Raw genomic sequence first — 17,123 nt, forward strand, 5'->3', positions numbered from 1 at the left:
GTAAATGGAGAACAGAACAATACAATGGTTTAAGAGGGTTTATTGAACTGCTTGATAAATGAAAACATTTTTTAGTATGTACTGGAACAGGCCTACATCTTTAATTTCAACCTCGTGGAAGGTGATTTTTTTTTTTGTACAGTTGCTGGGTTAACCCCTCTTTCTAAATGTACATGGTCCACAAAGTATAAAAATCAAAATAACTTGAAACAACTAGTCCATAGAACTTCATTCCGGTTTGGAGTAATTGATGTGGTCATCTAAAAAGTACATTCACTCATCTAAGATCTCTTCATCCAGATTGATATCTGTGGTATCAATATCCTCCAGATCCAAGTTGTCTAAGTCATCTTCCAAGTCCAGCAGTGTCTAGAAAAAGACATGATTACATCAAGGGGACATGATATGGTTATGACATGATTCCATGTGATATATTTGTATATTCTGCATAACACCAAGCGGAGGTAGTCAGGTGGGTCATAAATATTAAAATAAGCTGTAGAGCAAAGCTACCTTCTTGGTAAGAAAGCACCCTGGAGCTGCAACTTTTTACCATGGCCTGAGCAGCTGTGTTTGGATTTCACCTTTCCTTCCTTGTAAATCCACAAGGCTGCAGGAACTGGTCTATATTACTGTGTAGTGTGGAAGGGATCCATACACTACTGGTCCTAAGCTGTCTGGGTCCATTAGTACAGAAGGTGATACTTTCCAGCAATCACATTATTAGCTGAAGTCTAATTCAAAATTTAGTGCTTGTATTTCCCTTCATAAGAATGTATTAAAGTACCTTTTGATCTCTTATTGGAAGAAGATCAGAGTTCTGCAAAACTGTTTTCATCACTTCTTGTTTAGGAGATGGAACTGGTTCTTCAGTCTTTTTCTAATCAAAAAGAAAACTCCTTAAGTTCTTAAGAAATTAAGTATTTCCAACAAAAGTAAGCAACAGCAGCAGACTTCTAATCCCCCTCTCCCCGTGGTTCCGTTTCAATGTTGCCCTCAGTAATTCTTGAGCCACACCTTCACAGGCAGTAAGCACTCTAGTCCTTCCTCCACTGGAGACTACAGTTTCCCTGCCTGCTTTCTTTGAAGCAGTTGATGATGCAACTGATACTTCCTGAAGGTTGTTTTCATTGTATTTGTTCAATTGAGATACTGAAGTGTTGTTAGAAAGTATGTGATTTTTAAAGTCCCCAGCAGGAAAGAAGTTACTTGAGATTGCTGAAACTGCTGTGACAAAGTCAGTAAATGCTGTTGCTGGGCTTTGTGTTCCATACCCTATAATGGTTTAACATCCTTCCCTTATCTTAATATAAAACTTGTGCAACAGTTAATTCATCAGTTGGTACCAAAGCAATGGTACCATTCAATTAACCATATTTAAATTAATTATACAATTATCTCCTGCAAAACTTGCCCTATTCAGCCTCAGCTGTAAGACAGCTATTGTTTTAAGGGCTTCCATGCAATCATTAGCTGAATGCAAATCTATGCTTCTAACATTTATGGTCTTGTTTTCAACTTCTAATACAAGCGAGTTCAAACTTGGTTAGGTAACTTTTGCAATGCCATTTCTGTATCTTCAACAAATGTGCACACAAGTTTGATTTTGCTTTAATGATACTTGCTTTGATACACACACAGCAGTCACTAAAGCTACTTGAAAGTAAGCTACCAGTGAAGTTTTGCAGTACATCTCCTATGAGGAAACAGTACAGGGACAGAATGGAGAGTTGTCACTGTTTCTTCCAGTGCAGTTCTTTTAGAAGCTTACAGCCTCTAAGAGCTGCACCAACGTGACTGTCTTTAAGGAACTCACATTCTGATTTTCATGTTCAAACATAAAGTGTATTTGACATAAGCAATAATCTGAAGTTGTCATCTTCTGTTTAAGCCCCAAAAAGCATTTTAAGTGTTTGTTTCATTCTCTATGCGCATACCTTATACCAAGTCATGTGTTTTCTGCATAATACTTGGACAACTGAGGTGGTCAAAAAAAAAATAATTCAGTTTCAGCTACTTCAGATACTGATTGGAACATCAGCAAGTAACTGAGCAGGATTCCTAGTCCGTTACTTATGAAATACTTATTCCATAACCATGCACACTAGCAAAGAATAGAAAGCATTTTTAATTGTAATATGCAAGAGTTTCCAGGTTCTAACTACTGAGCTTTTAGAAAACTAGCAGCAGTTGAGGCAGTGTTTATTTGTCTGTGCAACTGAAACTGGTTTCTGCAGGATGAATTAAATGGTAAGACTCTATGGCTACTCACAGTAACAAAAGATGACCCAAACTAACCAATAACCACGCCAAAGAAGCAACTTCACAGTCAGTAAGTCATTATTAGTTACAGAAGTAGATTAAGAAGAGTCCGAGGCAAAAGAACATGGAACTCTGCACTGCAGTGCTTACAGTCGAGCCAATAAAAGCAATGATCTGTCCATTGTTGCAGTATTCTCCAGGGCAGATGTTGCCATACAGTGGCAGGAGTTGCCTCTTCCTTAGAATTTATCATTTAGTAGTAACACTCACCTGAGATGCCATTACTCCAGAAGGCTCAAATCCTTTTGCTTCTTCAAGTAAGTTTCTTTCTTCATTTGGCTAACAGTAAAAAGACCAAAACATGTTCACGGAATGTTTAAGTGGTTGCACTGATCTGCTTAAAGCTGATTTTACACAGCAACATAGTTTTTTTTTTTTTTTCTAGAGACAGTAAGAACTCCCACTTCTGACTTACAGTGACAAGGGGGTATTCCCTGGCTGGCCGCAAGTCAGCAAGACTTTGTTTAACATACTCTTCAGCAACAAAAGCCTCCTTTAATCCAGGGAAAAGATTCTCATATTCTGTTGGATCAGCAAGGGACTCTGCAGCTTTTTGATTGACTTTAGAGAGACTCTCCCGCCACAGTTTAACAACCCTGGAGATGCAAACCATATTTGTTACGTACAGCTAAATTTTGACAACACTATTCATGCTCTGCAAATGCTTTGAGGTTACCTTGAAACTTGGCTTGGCAAGTACGTCCGTGCAAGAAAAGCAGCTTCTGGGAGACGCCCAGTTTTAATCAGGAGCTCCAAACACGAATCAAGCCTAAAAGATTTTAAAGTGTGATTTTAACCAGTAAATTTAAAAATAAAGACAAAATTTCATATCAGATCACCTGTTTATTCCATTAAAGTGCTTTCATTTCAGGTTTTAAAAGTAGCAGCCACTGTAAAATAGAATCAGCTTTTCTGAAAAGGTACCTGCCACAATCTTTCTCCCCGTAGTTCTGTTAGCTGTAGTTAACCATTTAAAGAACCTGAGGTTCTCTGCACTTGGGAAAGCAGAAAAGAACACAACTGAATCTCTCTCTTGCTACTTACTTTCCCTGCAGGAAGTAGCTCATAAATGCAACGTTGTTCTTGCCATCTTTTTCTGCTCCTTCAGCTAACTTATTCACCATGCTGGCATTTCCAGAGGCTGTGGCCAGAAGCAGTAGTCCTCCGTAGTCTTGGGCATGGTGGAGACACTCTTGGGCTAAGCCGAATTGGCACTTACTGATGGCAAGCTCGGCAAGTTGCTTCCATTTCTGTTCTGACTGATCATATGAAAAGGGGAGAGGGAGAGAGGAAAAAAACACCCACAAAAAATAACCCTCACATTTCTAACAACACTTAAAGATATTCAGAGCATTCAATATGAAAACATGTTTACTTGTGAACATACTGTACCGTATCATTACACTTGTCTTCCCTTTGAGGTACTATTACTGCTACTTCACAGCATGACAGTGTTATACGCAGATCATTACACAGCTATGCCATTACATAAAATAGATAGTTTTCCATTAAACATGGAGGGAGGAGGTAGAAATAACTTTGGAAATTTAAACAGTAATCATCTTTTAAGATCCCAAATTAACCTTCAAAATATAAGAAAGGCATCTGTGTAACCAAGTTAACATTCCTCATCACTAGCTTCATTATTTTACAACAGGAACTGCGACATCAATTGTCTGCATAATAGCTACGGGACACATCACTACCCGTCAGTCTTCCTAGTGCACCAGTCTAAGTCTGCCAAAGCTGGAACAAAGGCTTACAGGCTTCAAGTCCTATCATTCCTCCTCTCACTGTTAAATACTGGAGATTAAGGCTTGGTTCTTGGGTCAAGTTTTGTATTCTCCAGGAGTTCCCGTAGCTTTCTGAGGGGACAACATTCTTCTGTCCCCATCCCACACCTTAGATTTCTTTGATTTACGGGCAGAAGAGCCTCATCGAGGAAGCTGGAGGCATTTATACGGTGTTCAGGGAGCTGTCCCCACATACCATTGTCTTTTCTTACAGGGCCTCTTAAGATTCATGCTAATACTAAGAATCACCAGAAGTTGTGTGTTTACCTCTGCTTCCACTGCAAGCTGATATGCTATTTTTAATTCTCCAAGTTGAAGGGCAAGTTCAAAACGATGCTCTGGATCTGTAGATACTGCAAGAGCTTGTTGCTTGAAGCCCTAAAATAAAAATCTGAAAGTAAGGCTGTGATCCGTCAGGTCAACCAGCATCCTAGATGTTCTAACAAAACCCCCCTGGAACAGGAAGTCACAGTATTCTCAAATAAATACAGATGATTAACAAGAGTTTATGCTTACAGATGATGATTGTGTTTTGCTTAGCAACTCAATTAGAGAAGTGAATAAACTAATTAAGTTTTTGATACTAATACTACTACCAATAAGCAGTTTTCTTGCCTGTTTTTCAAGAAAATGTGCAACTCTGGTTCTCTGCTCTTTCGGAATTGTGGGAAGAACTTTATCAGCCATACCAAAATCTCTTCTCATCACAGCAGTTTGATATTCAAGCACTGAGACCAGCAAAGAGTAGCTAACAATGTTTAGCTCTTTATCACCCAAATAAAGTCGGTTGTCCTTAGGGATATACCCCAAAAGATACATTGTTCTGAAACAAAACAAAGAATATTCATGTTGAATATATTAATTGCCAAAGAGTCTACACAAAACTACCCAAACAGTAGTTCTTATGGTAGCAACAATACTCAGGTAGAAAATTCTACTTTTACTATGTACACTTTCACATAACACTGTTTATTCCCTCCAAGATTGTATTACTGCCTCAGAATACATTAGCATGATATTTAAGAAAAAGCAGTGATGCACAGCAAGCAGGTGATGAGGTTCACCTTGTCCTAACATCACTGAAAAAACCTTTAACATGTGCTTATAACCTGATGCAGCAACTTACCTGTCTAAATGGGCAATAGTGACAATTTCTCCTCCAACATAATAGTTGAGTCTGTTCACAGAACTGGTGTAAATAAAGCAGTCTCCTACCCACAAGCCTGTTTTCACAATCTCCTGAATCTCACCAAGAACCTGCAAATTAAGTTTAAGTAGATATATCAAGGTACTTTTAGATAGCAGTAAGACTATTAAATTTAATTTGAAAATGCAATATTCCATACGTAAGTAAATTTTTGCAACTTGCCCAACTATAAGTTTAGATACAGACTGAAATACATAAATAATGCTTTTAGTATTAGAAAAATCCTGTAACACAGGAAATCTCTACCTTAATTCTTAACTAAACCAATCATAAATCTAGGAAACAAGCACCAAACTAAGCATTAAGCAAAATAATCAAAGACAACTTTCCTTCTGAAATTTTTCTTTCTGACATTTCACAGCATGAGGGTTTTTTTTCACTTCTCAAACTTCAATAATTTCAAAATTTGACTTACAGAAGAAATGAAGCTATGTAAACATACTACAAACAAGTGTGTTTTAAAGATAACCTCTATAACTCTAAGAATAGTAAATACGTCTGAAGAGAAATGCAGGCATCAAGGTCTGTCATGCTGGTACTCAACAGGGATACTCTCCCCAGGGAACCTAAATAGAACGATTAAGCGCTCCTCAGGCAGACATATACTGTGTGGTACTCAATGTTCTGGAAACTAAAATTTAATAGGACTATGTAAAGGATTAGGTTTGCTATACTCTGGGAAGACTTGCTTACATGACCACTAACCCTAATCCGTTTTTAAAATAGAAGGTACCTCAAAAGCATCTTCAATTCCATCTTCAGTGACACCTTCATGTGTTTCTTGGGCTGCTGCAACTTTTTCTGATAAGTATTTCAGAATGAAGAATGACTCTTCTGTAGCAATGCAGACAAGCTCACCCGAGTCAGACCAGAAAATCTGCATCATCAGAATTAATAACAACAGTTTTAGAGACACCAGGTTAAGAAATGAGGACATATACATTAAGGTTAAAACATACTAAATATAAAAAAAGCTTTAGGACTTGAGAAGCCAACACATACAGGGATTTCCCCCCCCCCCCCTTCTGCTACATGGCAGATAAAATAATAACTTATTAAGTTTATGATTGACAGGTTTGCTTCATTTAAGAAAATCAGCAGCCTTGAAAAAAAAAAACCAAACAAAAACAAACCAGTACACACAGACAGGTAAACACCTTCAGTCTCACTTACATGTTTGGGCTGAATTTCAATTCTGCGAATCAGTTCTGTGTTTTCCCAATCATAGAATGCCAAGCCATTAACAGATCTGACCCCCAACAGGAAGCCACCATAGATACCTGCAAGAAAATAAGGGTGGAAATAAAATTTCTTCAACATTGTACAAAATATGTGCCAACACATCTATTTTGTAAGTAAATACTCACCTTCTGCTCCAAAATCAGGTTTGAAAGACTTCTTCTCTTTGAAATTTTTGAAGATCTTTACAACACTGTTGCTTTCCCTGATTGCATATCTAAATGGAGATTGCATTGTAAAAGAAAAAAATAAAATTACTCAGCTTCCAAAGTATCAGATTATTAAAATTGTAAGCTACTACAAAACAACTGCATATGATTTGTCTTTGAAAATTAGCAGTGCTATAAATGGAAAATTTTGAAGCAGGACAGTTATTCAAAGTTCATTATCCACACAGTATATGTGGATATCTTCAGGCCAGTTTACTATTTGTACAGCTTGAAAATCATCATCAGCAAATTTAAGTTAACATAAAGAAAAAAAAAAAAATCTGCAAAACTTACTCTGAAGAATCATGTGCCCATACAAACTCCTGTGCAGAACCAAAGCTCTTGTTTCTCAAAGCCATAGCTGTGTAGATGATATATTCACCATCACCACACACTACGACAAACCTAGAGCATAAGAAAGATGCATCTGTCAGATACCTGTGTTCAGTTCAATAGGCATGATCAAGGATACAAGTTATCTGAACAGTTAAACGGCCCCTAGACCAATATAGCGACTGCAAATCCAACAGAATTTAGAAGCTTCATATATATTCCAAAAATGTCACAGAACTCAATTTTTCTCTGTGTCATGTTGTTAGCTACTTCCTATTCCTTCTGGTCTCCACTGAGCAGCTCTTATACCTTGTCTGCCTTTAACTTTTCTCTTAATTTAGCTTATTTGTTAACAAAACCCAACTCAAGAGAAGCGATCAAAGAATGCTGTTTGCTGCTATTACCTTATACATTTTGTTTGTGTACTTTTTTGCCTACTTACAGTGTCCAACTTCTCTTTAAGCTGTGAGCTCTTACAGGTGCAGCCCATCTATTACTCTACTACAGTGCCTTGCTCTGATATACCTGTTCTCTACCAGCACACACGCGACTAATTTTTTTTGATCAAAAACTTTTCAAATATTAAAAAAAAAAAAAAAGAAATCAGAAATGCTTAAGTATCTTATTCTAAAATCTATTACCGTCCATTAGGGTTGTGCTGAATTGTCTGAGGATAGATTTCACAGCTCCCCATATCCTTTACAGCCAGCGGCAATCTTTCTCCATCTTTGATTTCAGCATCTCCCATAGCTTTCAAGTTAGCCTGTTGGACTTCTGAATGTTTAGCCCAAATAATTTTTCCATTTGCATCCATGGACATGGCAGGCTCTTCACGACCAAGCTAGAAAGTGTAGCATAGAAATTCCGTAGATGGAGAAAATACATTCTTGATTTTCTTTTCAGTTGAACATACCTAGTAAAATACCCTGGCTCTGTCTGAAAACATCAGTTAAATGCCAAATATTCCAGTATTTTATGTATCCCAGAATCAGAAATCAGTTGCTCTGCACATGGGACAGTGATGAATCACCATTTCTCATTTAAAATTATTAATTGTACCTTAACAATAATGCTGCCTTCATCATATCCCAAAGCCACGTTATTGGATCCTCTTAAACTGGCCACACACCACACTCTCTCCATACCGTAGTTGAGGGTACTTTCCAGGCGGTATGTGCTTGAGTGCCAAATGCGCACGGTTCCTAGAGGAAAAGAAACACATGCCTTTCATCTCTTCTCTCCGTGCAAGGGCAGGAGGTGTGTAGCCACACCACAAGAAGAGTTCTCCCGTAAGGTTTTCCCCTGTCCTTTATATATCAGAAAATACAAAATTACCATCTTCTGAGCCTGTGATAATGATAGGCAACTCAGGATGGAAGCTGACACACGACACATTTTGAGCATGTCCTTCCAGTGTCTGTACACAAGTTTTATTCTGCAAAGAGTCAGAAGTACAGGTACAGATAATAAAAAGGTTGTTAAATTTACACCTTCATCTCTTATAAAATTTCTTCCCATATCCAAAATGGACCTGAAAACATCTTTCTCTAGATTTCTTCCAGTAACATTTATTTCCAAGATGCTGCAACAACAGCATTAGATATACTAGAAACTATAATTGTAGAGTTGATTTCTCCTCCACAGAAGAAAACATTTGTTTCCCTTGACATAGCTGTTTTCCTCTATTTTCAGATGGGTTTCTGCCTAGAAGATACACTCTCTCAGAGTTATATAGCAGAAACAGATTAAAGCAAGATAGAAAGCAGAGTTCACTGCAAAAAGTCAGAACAACTGAATCTAGTTACAGGCGAAGACAGACCTAATACTGTCTTTGTTAAGAACTCTTCCACAACTTTGTGAACGAACAAAGTCTACTCCGCTTGAGACAACCGAGATTAGACTACATAACTGATGTACACAACTAACTGTTTTGCTATGGACAAACTCTGCACAAACGTTTATGAAGAGTTGAACACATACCTGGTAGTCCCAGATCTTAACCAACCGGTCATCTGCACCTGAGATGAGGTATGGCTTGTCTCCTCCACTGTAATAGTCAATGCAGTTCACTCCTTTCTCATGCCCTTCCAAAGTAAAGTTGGGTGAAGAAGAGCCAAGCTGCCACACCTGCCAGAAAAAAAAAAAACCCAAACCCAATCAAACCCAGCCACATGCAGTTATCCATCTTTGGCATCCAGGTCAACCTTGCCAAACAGAGTAGGCATTCAGGTTTACTTTACAATTCCAGAGATATACAATATGGAATTCCAGAGACACTGCTGTTCTCTTAGGTAAAGAACTGCTTACCAAACTACTAATCCTCACCTCCCTGCCAAATAAGCAGAAATAACAGAGTTGTACACGCTGTGCTCTACAGCTCAAAACTACAGAGCTCTTTTTTTTTTCTTAAGGACAAAAAAACCATGTAAGACACTATATGAAGTAGTATCTGTTTATAAAATTAACTATTAGATCTAGCAAAAGCAGTCAACTATTTGTGCATACATGGGTTGCCCCAGTTGTGTCCTGAATTTTACTTTTTCCAGATACATTAAATGAACAACAAATCTCATGCTAAATGAGGACTCAAAATGAATCAAATCAAGTTACAGACGGACTGCTACTTTCCCATGATTACCACATCAAATCAACATTCATATGCACCTAATCTCAACATCTGAGGACATAGGAAATCAAAACTGGCTTTTTACAGCCAATATGCTTATAATTTATAGGGAATGCGAGAAAGTCTCACTGCTGAAATAACTGTAAATCAATAGTCCCAGATATTTAGTAGTAGATCACAGCAAATAAGACTCATCAGGGTCTACCAAGAGAAGGTTGAAGATACCTTTAGATAGAAAGCCAAGGACAGGAAAATAATGGGAAAAATCCTTTTACTTTTTTAAATGCACAGTTAAAAGATTTACACACTATATACATACAGTTTCAATTCTCCCAAACTACTCATTGATAGTGTAACCATTACTCCTCCTCAATATTTCTGAATGGAATCCAAATGGAAATGCAGCACTTAGACAACCACACTTCAATGATTAGAGGTGACAGGTAATCTTGTAAATTTACTGATTTACTTAGTAGGTGCATAGTAACTCGACTAACATTCAGGTCTTCATTCAATAAGAATTCTATTATTGCACCTACTTTTAAAAGTTCTGACCCATTGTCCATTGAGTATTACTGGGTTTTGTACTCTGGTAATTACTTCGTAACTGACAAAAACCACCCCAAAATACAGTTTCTTTACCTTGATTGTCCTGTCCAGAGAGGCACTGGCAAACTGATTATTGTCTTTTGGGTTTATAACAATCTGCATGACATAATGGGTGTGTCCTTCAAACACCTGAGAACAAGACCACTTTTTATCCCAGTCCCAGAGTTTAATGAGCATGTCATCTAAAAAAAACAACAACCAAGAAACAAAAAAAGCCAGCTTCCATTAGTTGAGTATATTCTGATACCTACCTTCTGACACTAAATAATCCTTAACAACTTCACATTAAAGGCTCACTCATCCATCCCCCTTTGAAGGGGGGCACTGCTAATACTCAAGATATTTTTCATCTGTAAGATCACCAGTCCTTCCCTGCAGAAGGACCACAAGGAGTACAAGTTTCGCAAAAAGATTGTCCAGTAAAATGACAAAGCGATAAAACTAAGGAAGAAATAAATCAGTCTTAAAAATGGAGATTAAGATTTAAGGTATCGAATTATTAATCTTAAAATACCGGGCAGATATTAAGGAATTGGACTCACGTTTTCTTCTGCAGCACCTACTCTGATGAGCACTATGGAATAGGAACAAGACACCCAAGCTGGCTTCCTAATACCTTTATTTTGAGTGTAAGTGTACTAGCTTCAACTGCAAAACACAGAAGACATGGTGCTTCTGACTCACAAGGCTCCCTGCATTCTTGCAGAGCTCTGATTGCATTAGTGAGGTTTCCAGGAATGAAAGGTACTGAGTGGCACATTGTAGGTGTCCTTGGGCAAGATCTTTGGGATACTGTGATCTTCCAACCCTGAGTAATGTAGATTGCCTCAAATAACAGAGAACTCAGAAGTATTTTTGGAAAAACATGAAAGTTATCTGCTGTTTCAAGTCAGATTGCCAGCTGAAAACACTCCATTATGCATTTTTCTTTTAAAACACAAACAGAATTTCAGTGTGTCAAACTCAAAAACCAGCCGATTCACACATATTTGAATCTTTCCTCTGGCAGATATTAAACAACAACGTACTTTGCTCTTCTCTGACAAGAACATAAGATACTATATTTTAATTTTAAGTACAGTTGCTATTCAATTACAAAACATGAATGCATGCAGCAAAGAAATAACCTCAAGGACTCCTGTTTCAGCAGAAAAAGGAAAAGAACATGCAATCCCTCACTAGATAGAAAATTGAAGCCTAAAAATAGCTGGTTAATAAATATAAAAATATACCAAAGAACTCTTACCACTGCTTGTCAGTATGAAAGGCTGTGTGGGATGCACAGCAATACAACGAATGTAATCTGAATGTGCTTCAAACATGTGAACTCTTTCCAAGGTATTATAATTAAAAACTCTAATTTGCATGTCATCCTATGAAAGGGAAGAAAAGGCAAAATTAAAATTGGACTTTGTATAATACACCTTATATTCAGTGCAGGGTAGCTAGAAAAAACATTTGATCATTTAAGAGCCTCTAACAACAAAGTGTTGTTAGGAGAAAATGTATTTTCTGTACATTGCTACTGATACAGATTCTGCTTTGATTCAGAAGTCTATAAATTACCCAACCCTATTCCAAGGCATTTATGAAATGGAAAAAGCTTCAACTAAAATTTCATTTTAAAAATAGTTTTTTGATTTAAAATTAAGTGAAAAAATGCTTTTAAAATTATTAATGCTTTATATGAAATGAAAAGCAAGGCTCTCCAACATAAAATTTACAATGATGTTAATGCTGTGGGGCCAAAAGGAAAGGAGCTGTAGCTCCAAGTCAAATGGATAGGTGATTTCAACTATTTTTTAGAATTGAGATTATTTTTTTGGGGGTGTGTGTGTGATACAGTTATTTCAGATAAAGTATTAATAAAAGCATTATTCCAAACCCTTAAAAAAAAAGTTATTTGAAGAACTATCTGACAAGGAATAAAACATGAGGTAAAGCTTTCAGAAGTGACAACTTACAAGGCCATCAGAGTAAATTAAACAGTGATAAACTCTGCACTGCTTGTTTTATCCAAAGCATTTACTTTTCTACTCTTGCCTTTTCCTCTTTCAAACACGTGCCTGTAAGTAGCAACACCTACAGAAAACACTTGTTTAGAATGGTGGAAAAAGACAAGTTTATATTCTTTTGAGACCAGTCTATCAGCATGATGAACATGAAACACAAATAAGCAATGACTAACATTACATTTTCATAGTCACTTAGACTTGGCCCTGTTGCAGAAAACAGTTGGCTTGCCCTTTCCTTGCTGTTTCTGGCCCTTTCCTTACCATTTCTGGCCACTGCATTGCAGCCTCTCATGGGAAAGCTAGGACAGAAACAGCTGCATACTGAATCAGATCAAGAAACTAATCCAGGTGAAATTAAGCACATAAAAATAAAAACTGAGACCAATTTCCACCAGTTCCCATACAGCTGTCTGAACTCTTGTGCTGCCAAAGAGGCAGTGTTGTACTTCTTGGGAAACACAGCTAACTTATGCACACTTGGAAGTAACTGGGTCACAGCAGCATAAGACAATGAAGTGATAATAAATGTTTTATTCCATGTATAGGGCAGCAGACTAGAAAAAAAATTTGAGACAAAAAATTTTAGGCATTACCTCAATTTCAACAAAACCTATTCATTCCATCAAGAAAAGCATGTTATTAAGATTAGAATAAAACTATTTCTCTCAAAGTAGACTCACTAAATAAAAGCAGAGTATTTTTCTAGAGACAAGTAAAACTCCAAAAAACTTCTTTGATATAACCAAGAACACAAGTAGAAAGTAACTTGTAAGTCATCTTGCCTAGGATAGTCAAAAGTTTCATCTTAAAGTAGCACTACGAATATATAGTCAAAATTGGGTGCTGAGTGTTCTCCAGTTGACAGTAAAAGTTGAATCTAGATCTACCTTGCACTACATGCAGAACTAGTCACCACATTAGGTAGCTTTCCTTTGAAAGAAAGTTTAAATTTTAATTTTATTTAAAGGAGAAAATTTCTGGGAAACTGTAGAGAAGTATTCCTTTCTCTTCTACAAATTCATATAAAATCATATTATTATGCGATGCACAAAGGAATGGCATGAAAATGAATTAAAGTACTACTGCATATGGAAATCACAAGACAACAATAGCTTACAGCTCCTGTAACAACCCAGTTCTTTCTTGCCACGAATTTAGCAGCTCTCACTGGCAGGTCACACACTTCAAAAGTCTTCACCAGAGTCTAAAGACAAAAATAGTAAGTTTATAGCAGCGGTGAAAATACGAGTTTTGAAATCAGGTCTTTGTCTTTCCTTAAAAGTGTCCAGTATGTTGCCTTTGGCAATTCCCCAAGAATCCTACAACACTACGTGTCCACTTCTTAAAAAGATTACACCTGTCCAAGGAGGGAGATACTTGCTTGTTCTGCTGTTTTAATATCACCTTTATTTTCTCCCTTCATTCTTAACCCAGCCCCACCTCCAAGTATTTTTTGGATCTGCTGCCCAGTTTCAATCATACTTGACAGACAAGTAGAGGTCTAAAAGATCCTACAACCTTCACAAATACAGAAGGTTGGTGCAAGACAGAGGCATCTAATCCTTCAGAAGGAAAGGCATTAGTCTGCAAGGAATCCACAAAGGAGACAGTTCTTGAAAAATAAACCTCTAGGAAATGAAACATCATTAAAGTCACAGCTAAAGATATTCCTTGTCTATTACTATAGTGACTTTTTAATGAGACAGAGTACAATTAGTGGCAGCGATTTAAGATTCTTCTTGTACATCAAGTACTGAAAATCCAATTTATACATCTACACAATATCAGTTATGAAGATTTCATAACAAAGGAAAACCAAAAGCATCACCTGTGTTTCATGGTTCCAAACACAGACACTACCATTGTAAAGGCTAGCCAACATCCATGGTTCTGTGGGATGCAAGTCTACACTCTTCACTCGGTCAGACCGAGCTGTTAGTTTCCGTTTTATATCAAGTCGGAGAGGCTAGATTGGGAAAGAATTGAGAATAACAAGTTATTCAACATGAAACTGGCACAGAAATATGATGGAAGTTAAAACCTTAAAACAAAAGGAGTCAATCCTGCTTTTCAGGCAAACAGAAGACTACTACTATTATCTATCCATCTGCTTATCTGGTTTTTTGGGGTTTCTGGAAACATTGCAATGCCACCAATGGCAATGGGTCTATTTAATTTACTTCTGTGAAAGTCAGCATTTTTTCATACTGTAAAAAGTATCTCCAGCACAGTAAAAAAATAAAACCAAAACATGCTGCACATATTCCTGGTGTCCCTAACTACTGAAGCAAAGCAACAAGAATTTGCTTCTGATACAACCATAGAAAATGAATTTTCCCGCTACTTCACCTCAAAAGAAACAAGTGTAAAAGCCAGTTATAATGGAACAAGCAACATTTGACAGTTACAAATTTATTTCCATTCACAATTCTAATAATAAGTTTTAGACGAGAACACTACATTGTAAAAACTGGGAAGAGGGAAAATTTTCAGTCTTTCTCTTATGAAGAAGGCTTTGAACTTCCGCTTTCATCACAGGCAATGTAAAGCCAGAGTATTTAAAAGGCATGAAGTACAGCAGAGTTATTTTTTAAAGTAACAGAGCCATTATAGATCTGTTTAGATACTCAGAGACCACTGAGCTCACTTAATGCTGCTGACGTTTTAATTGTCGAGAACTTAATGAATATTATCCTATCAAAGAATGCTGCATGTGTTTAGTAGCAGAACAATATTAACTGCTGCAGTTACATATGTTGGACACTGCCAGAAGAAAGAGATACCTAGCTATTGTGTAGTACCTGTAATTTATAGACGTGACATCTGACAGTAGAATGAACTTGCGGTTTATTTCTCCTGCCATAAATACCGGAAAAGTTGGCAGGACAATTCCATGGGCTTCTCTGCTTATCCTTGGAACTGCTCTTACCTACTGGTACGAAGGCCCAGACTACAGCTGATCGAAAAGGTTAACTGTGACCCCGACTGAAAATGCTGACAACCGCTGGGTCTGTTTGATGAGCACCACAGCGGTAACACCGCCCAAGGGATCTGCTCTGTTACTTAAGGCACAGTGATGCCAGGGGATTTACAACTGCTTTCTTCTTACTAAGTTACTTAACTGAAAGCACAAAACAGCACTACGACGTGCTCAGGTAGCAGGGGGCCGGGGCAGCCCGGGGCACACAGCGGCCCCGGAGCCTGCCCAGCCACCGCCGGCCGGCCCCGCCCGGCGCCGCGCCCCGGGCCAGGCCCAGCGCTGTCTCGCTGCCGGGGGCTGCTCGGGCCCCCAGCCCGCCGGGCCGATCGCTCCCCCGCTCCCCACGCCTGCGCCGTCCTTCCGATGGCGCGGGGGGAGCCACCGCGGGGGCAGCTCCGCAAGGCTGGGCTGGGCTGCCGGAGGGAGCCCGCACGAAAACACCTCAGGACGGCGCTTCCCGGCCCCTCGCACTGCCGCCTTGCACGGCCTTGCCGGTCACCGACGGCCGCGGCGCCCACCAGGGCAGCCCCCAATCCCCCTTACAACGGGCCGCCGCCCGCTGCGGGCCAGGCCGGGCTCCCGGGGCAAGACCTCCGCTCCGCCGCACTCCCCGGGCAGCCGGGCTCCGCTCGTGGAGGTGGCCCCGGACTCACCATGGCCCCGCGTCGCCCCGCGGCAGCACCGACGGCTGAGGTATCGCTGCGCCCGGACGGCCTCCGACCCTCCGACGTGGAACTTCCGGGCCCGCCGCTCTCGCGAGAGCCACACCGGAGCTCCCGGGTCTCGCGGGAGCAGGGGGCGCCGCGGCGTGCCGGGATATGTAGTCGGCTGCGCCTGGGCGGTGCGGCGCGGGGCAGGCTCCGAGTTGTAGTTGCCGCGCGCCTCAGGGAGGGGGAGTGGCCGCTGGGGCGCGCGGGGCGGGCGGGAGCTGAGCTGAGGTGAGCTGAGGTGAGCTGAGGTGAGGCGCTTCCCGCCCTCAGCCACAGCGCCTTGCGCGACCTTCGGCCTCTCAGTTAGATGGTGATGCTGATAATGCAGATAATGCAGATAATGATGCTGGTGATGATGGTGGAGGTGGAGAGCTACCGGGCTTTGCCCAGTTGTGAGTGACCCAGAGAAGGGTTGGATCCTCCCATCCCCTTTGCCTGCTCAGTGTGTGTAATGGTGGCATTGGCCAGGTGACAGCCCTGAGGCACACCTCTGGAAGGAGCCCAGCTTGCCTCTCTGGCTCAATAAGAAAGACAGGAGCCTGGTCAGCCCTGCAGACCTTGTGGATGTGAAAGGCTATGTGACACATTTCTCTTCATCCTTTTGTCAACTAAAGCTACAGATACTGCAACCCCAAACAGCACCCAGTAGAAAAGTTACAGGGAATGTGAGACTTTGGGAAGCACCAAAGAACAAGGAACCACTGTTGAGAAAATTTCTCCTAGCACTGCAGCCAGATTGAAGTCCCATCTTTAATTAAAAATTGCAACCCCCACATTTCATTGTGTAAAGGAAAGGAATAACATAGAAAATATTTGTATTCATAGGGATTTATTTAAAGAAAATACTCCTTTTGATACAAGTGTTCACCTGGGGATTAGGAGCCCCATGTGCTCTATCCTACAACACAGTAAGAAGGATTACATCCTCCTGTAGTGTTTACAGTTTGAAGGACATAAACAAACAAAAGGGTGACTCTTGTTATTTTCACTCCAAGACAGCAAGGACAGAACAGATAGATACTTAAAATTCCAAAAAAGACAAGCCTGATGAAAATAAGGGAGAAGAGAAATGCCTGAAGC

The 17,123-nt window shown here is 39.6% G+C and overlaps 1 protein-coding gene across 1 annotated transcript; it reads right to left on the reverse strand.

Moving 5' to 3' along the window:
* Nucleotides 1-20: 20 nt before the first annotated feature.
* COPB2 (COPI coat complex subunit beta 2) lies at nt 21-16,113 on the reverse strand. The gene is made up of 22 exons (XM_055723569.1): nt 15,987-16,113; nt 14,182-14,319; nt 13,471-13,557; nt 11,585-11,711; nt 10,372-10,520; nt 9,084-9,230; nt 8,439-8,538; nt 8,163-8,305; nt 7,745-7,944; nt 7,065-7,175; nt 6,690-6,778; nt 6,496-6,602; nt 6,056-6,199; nt 5,242-5,372; nt 4,731-4,938; nt 4,383-4,493; nt 3,367-3,581; nt 2,999-3,091; nt 2,738-2,918; nt 2,533-2,601; nt 788-880; nt 21-369 (listed from the first exon to the last, which is right to left on the reverse strand). The coding sequence occupies exons 1-22, from the start codon at nt 15,987-15,989 to the stop codon at nt 274-276; spliced, it is 2,742 nt and encodes a 913-aa protein (XP_055579544.1). The 5' UTR covers nt 15,990-16,113; the 3' UTR covers nt 21-273.
* Between the last annotated feature and the right edge of the window lie 1,010 nt (nt 16,114-17,123).

Source organism: Falco cherrug, chromosome 11, assembly GCF_023634085.1.
Source record: "Falco cherrug isolate bFalChe1 chromosome 11, bFalChe1.pri, whole genome shotgun sequence".
NCBI lineage: Eukaryota > Metazoa > Chordata > Aves > Falconiformes > Falconidae > Falco > Falco cherrug.

Excerpts from the sequence above, each read along its gene's own strand:
- COPB2 (XM_055723569.1), bottom strand. Across the intron at positions 11,712-13,470 it reads ACTGGGTTGTTACAGGAGCT|GATGACATGCAAATTAGAGT; the intron begins GTAAGCTATTGT and ends TCCCTTTCATAG. Across the intron at positions 370-787 it reads TTCCAATAAGAGATCAAAAG|ACACTGCTGGACTTGGAAGA; the intron begins GTACTTTAATAC and ends GTCTTTTTCTAG.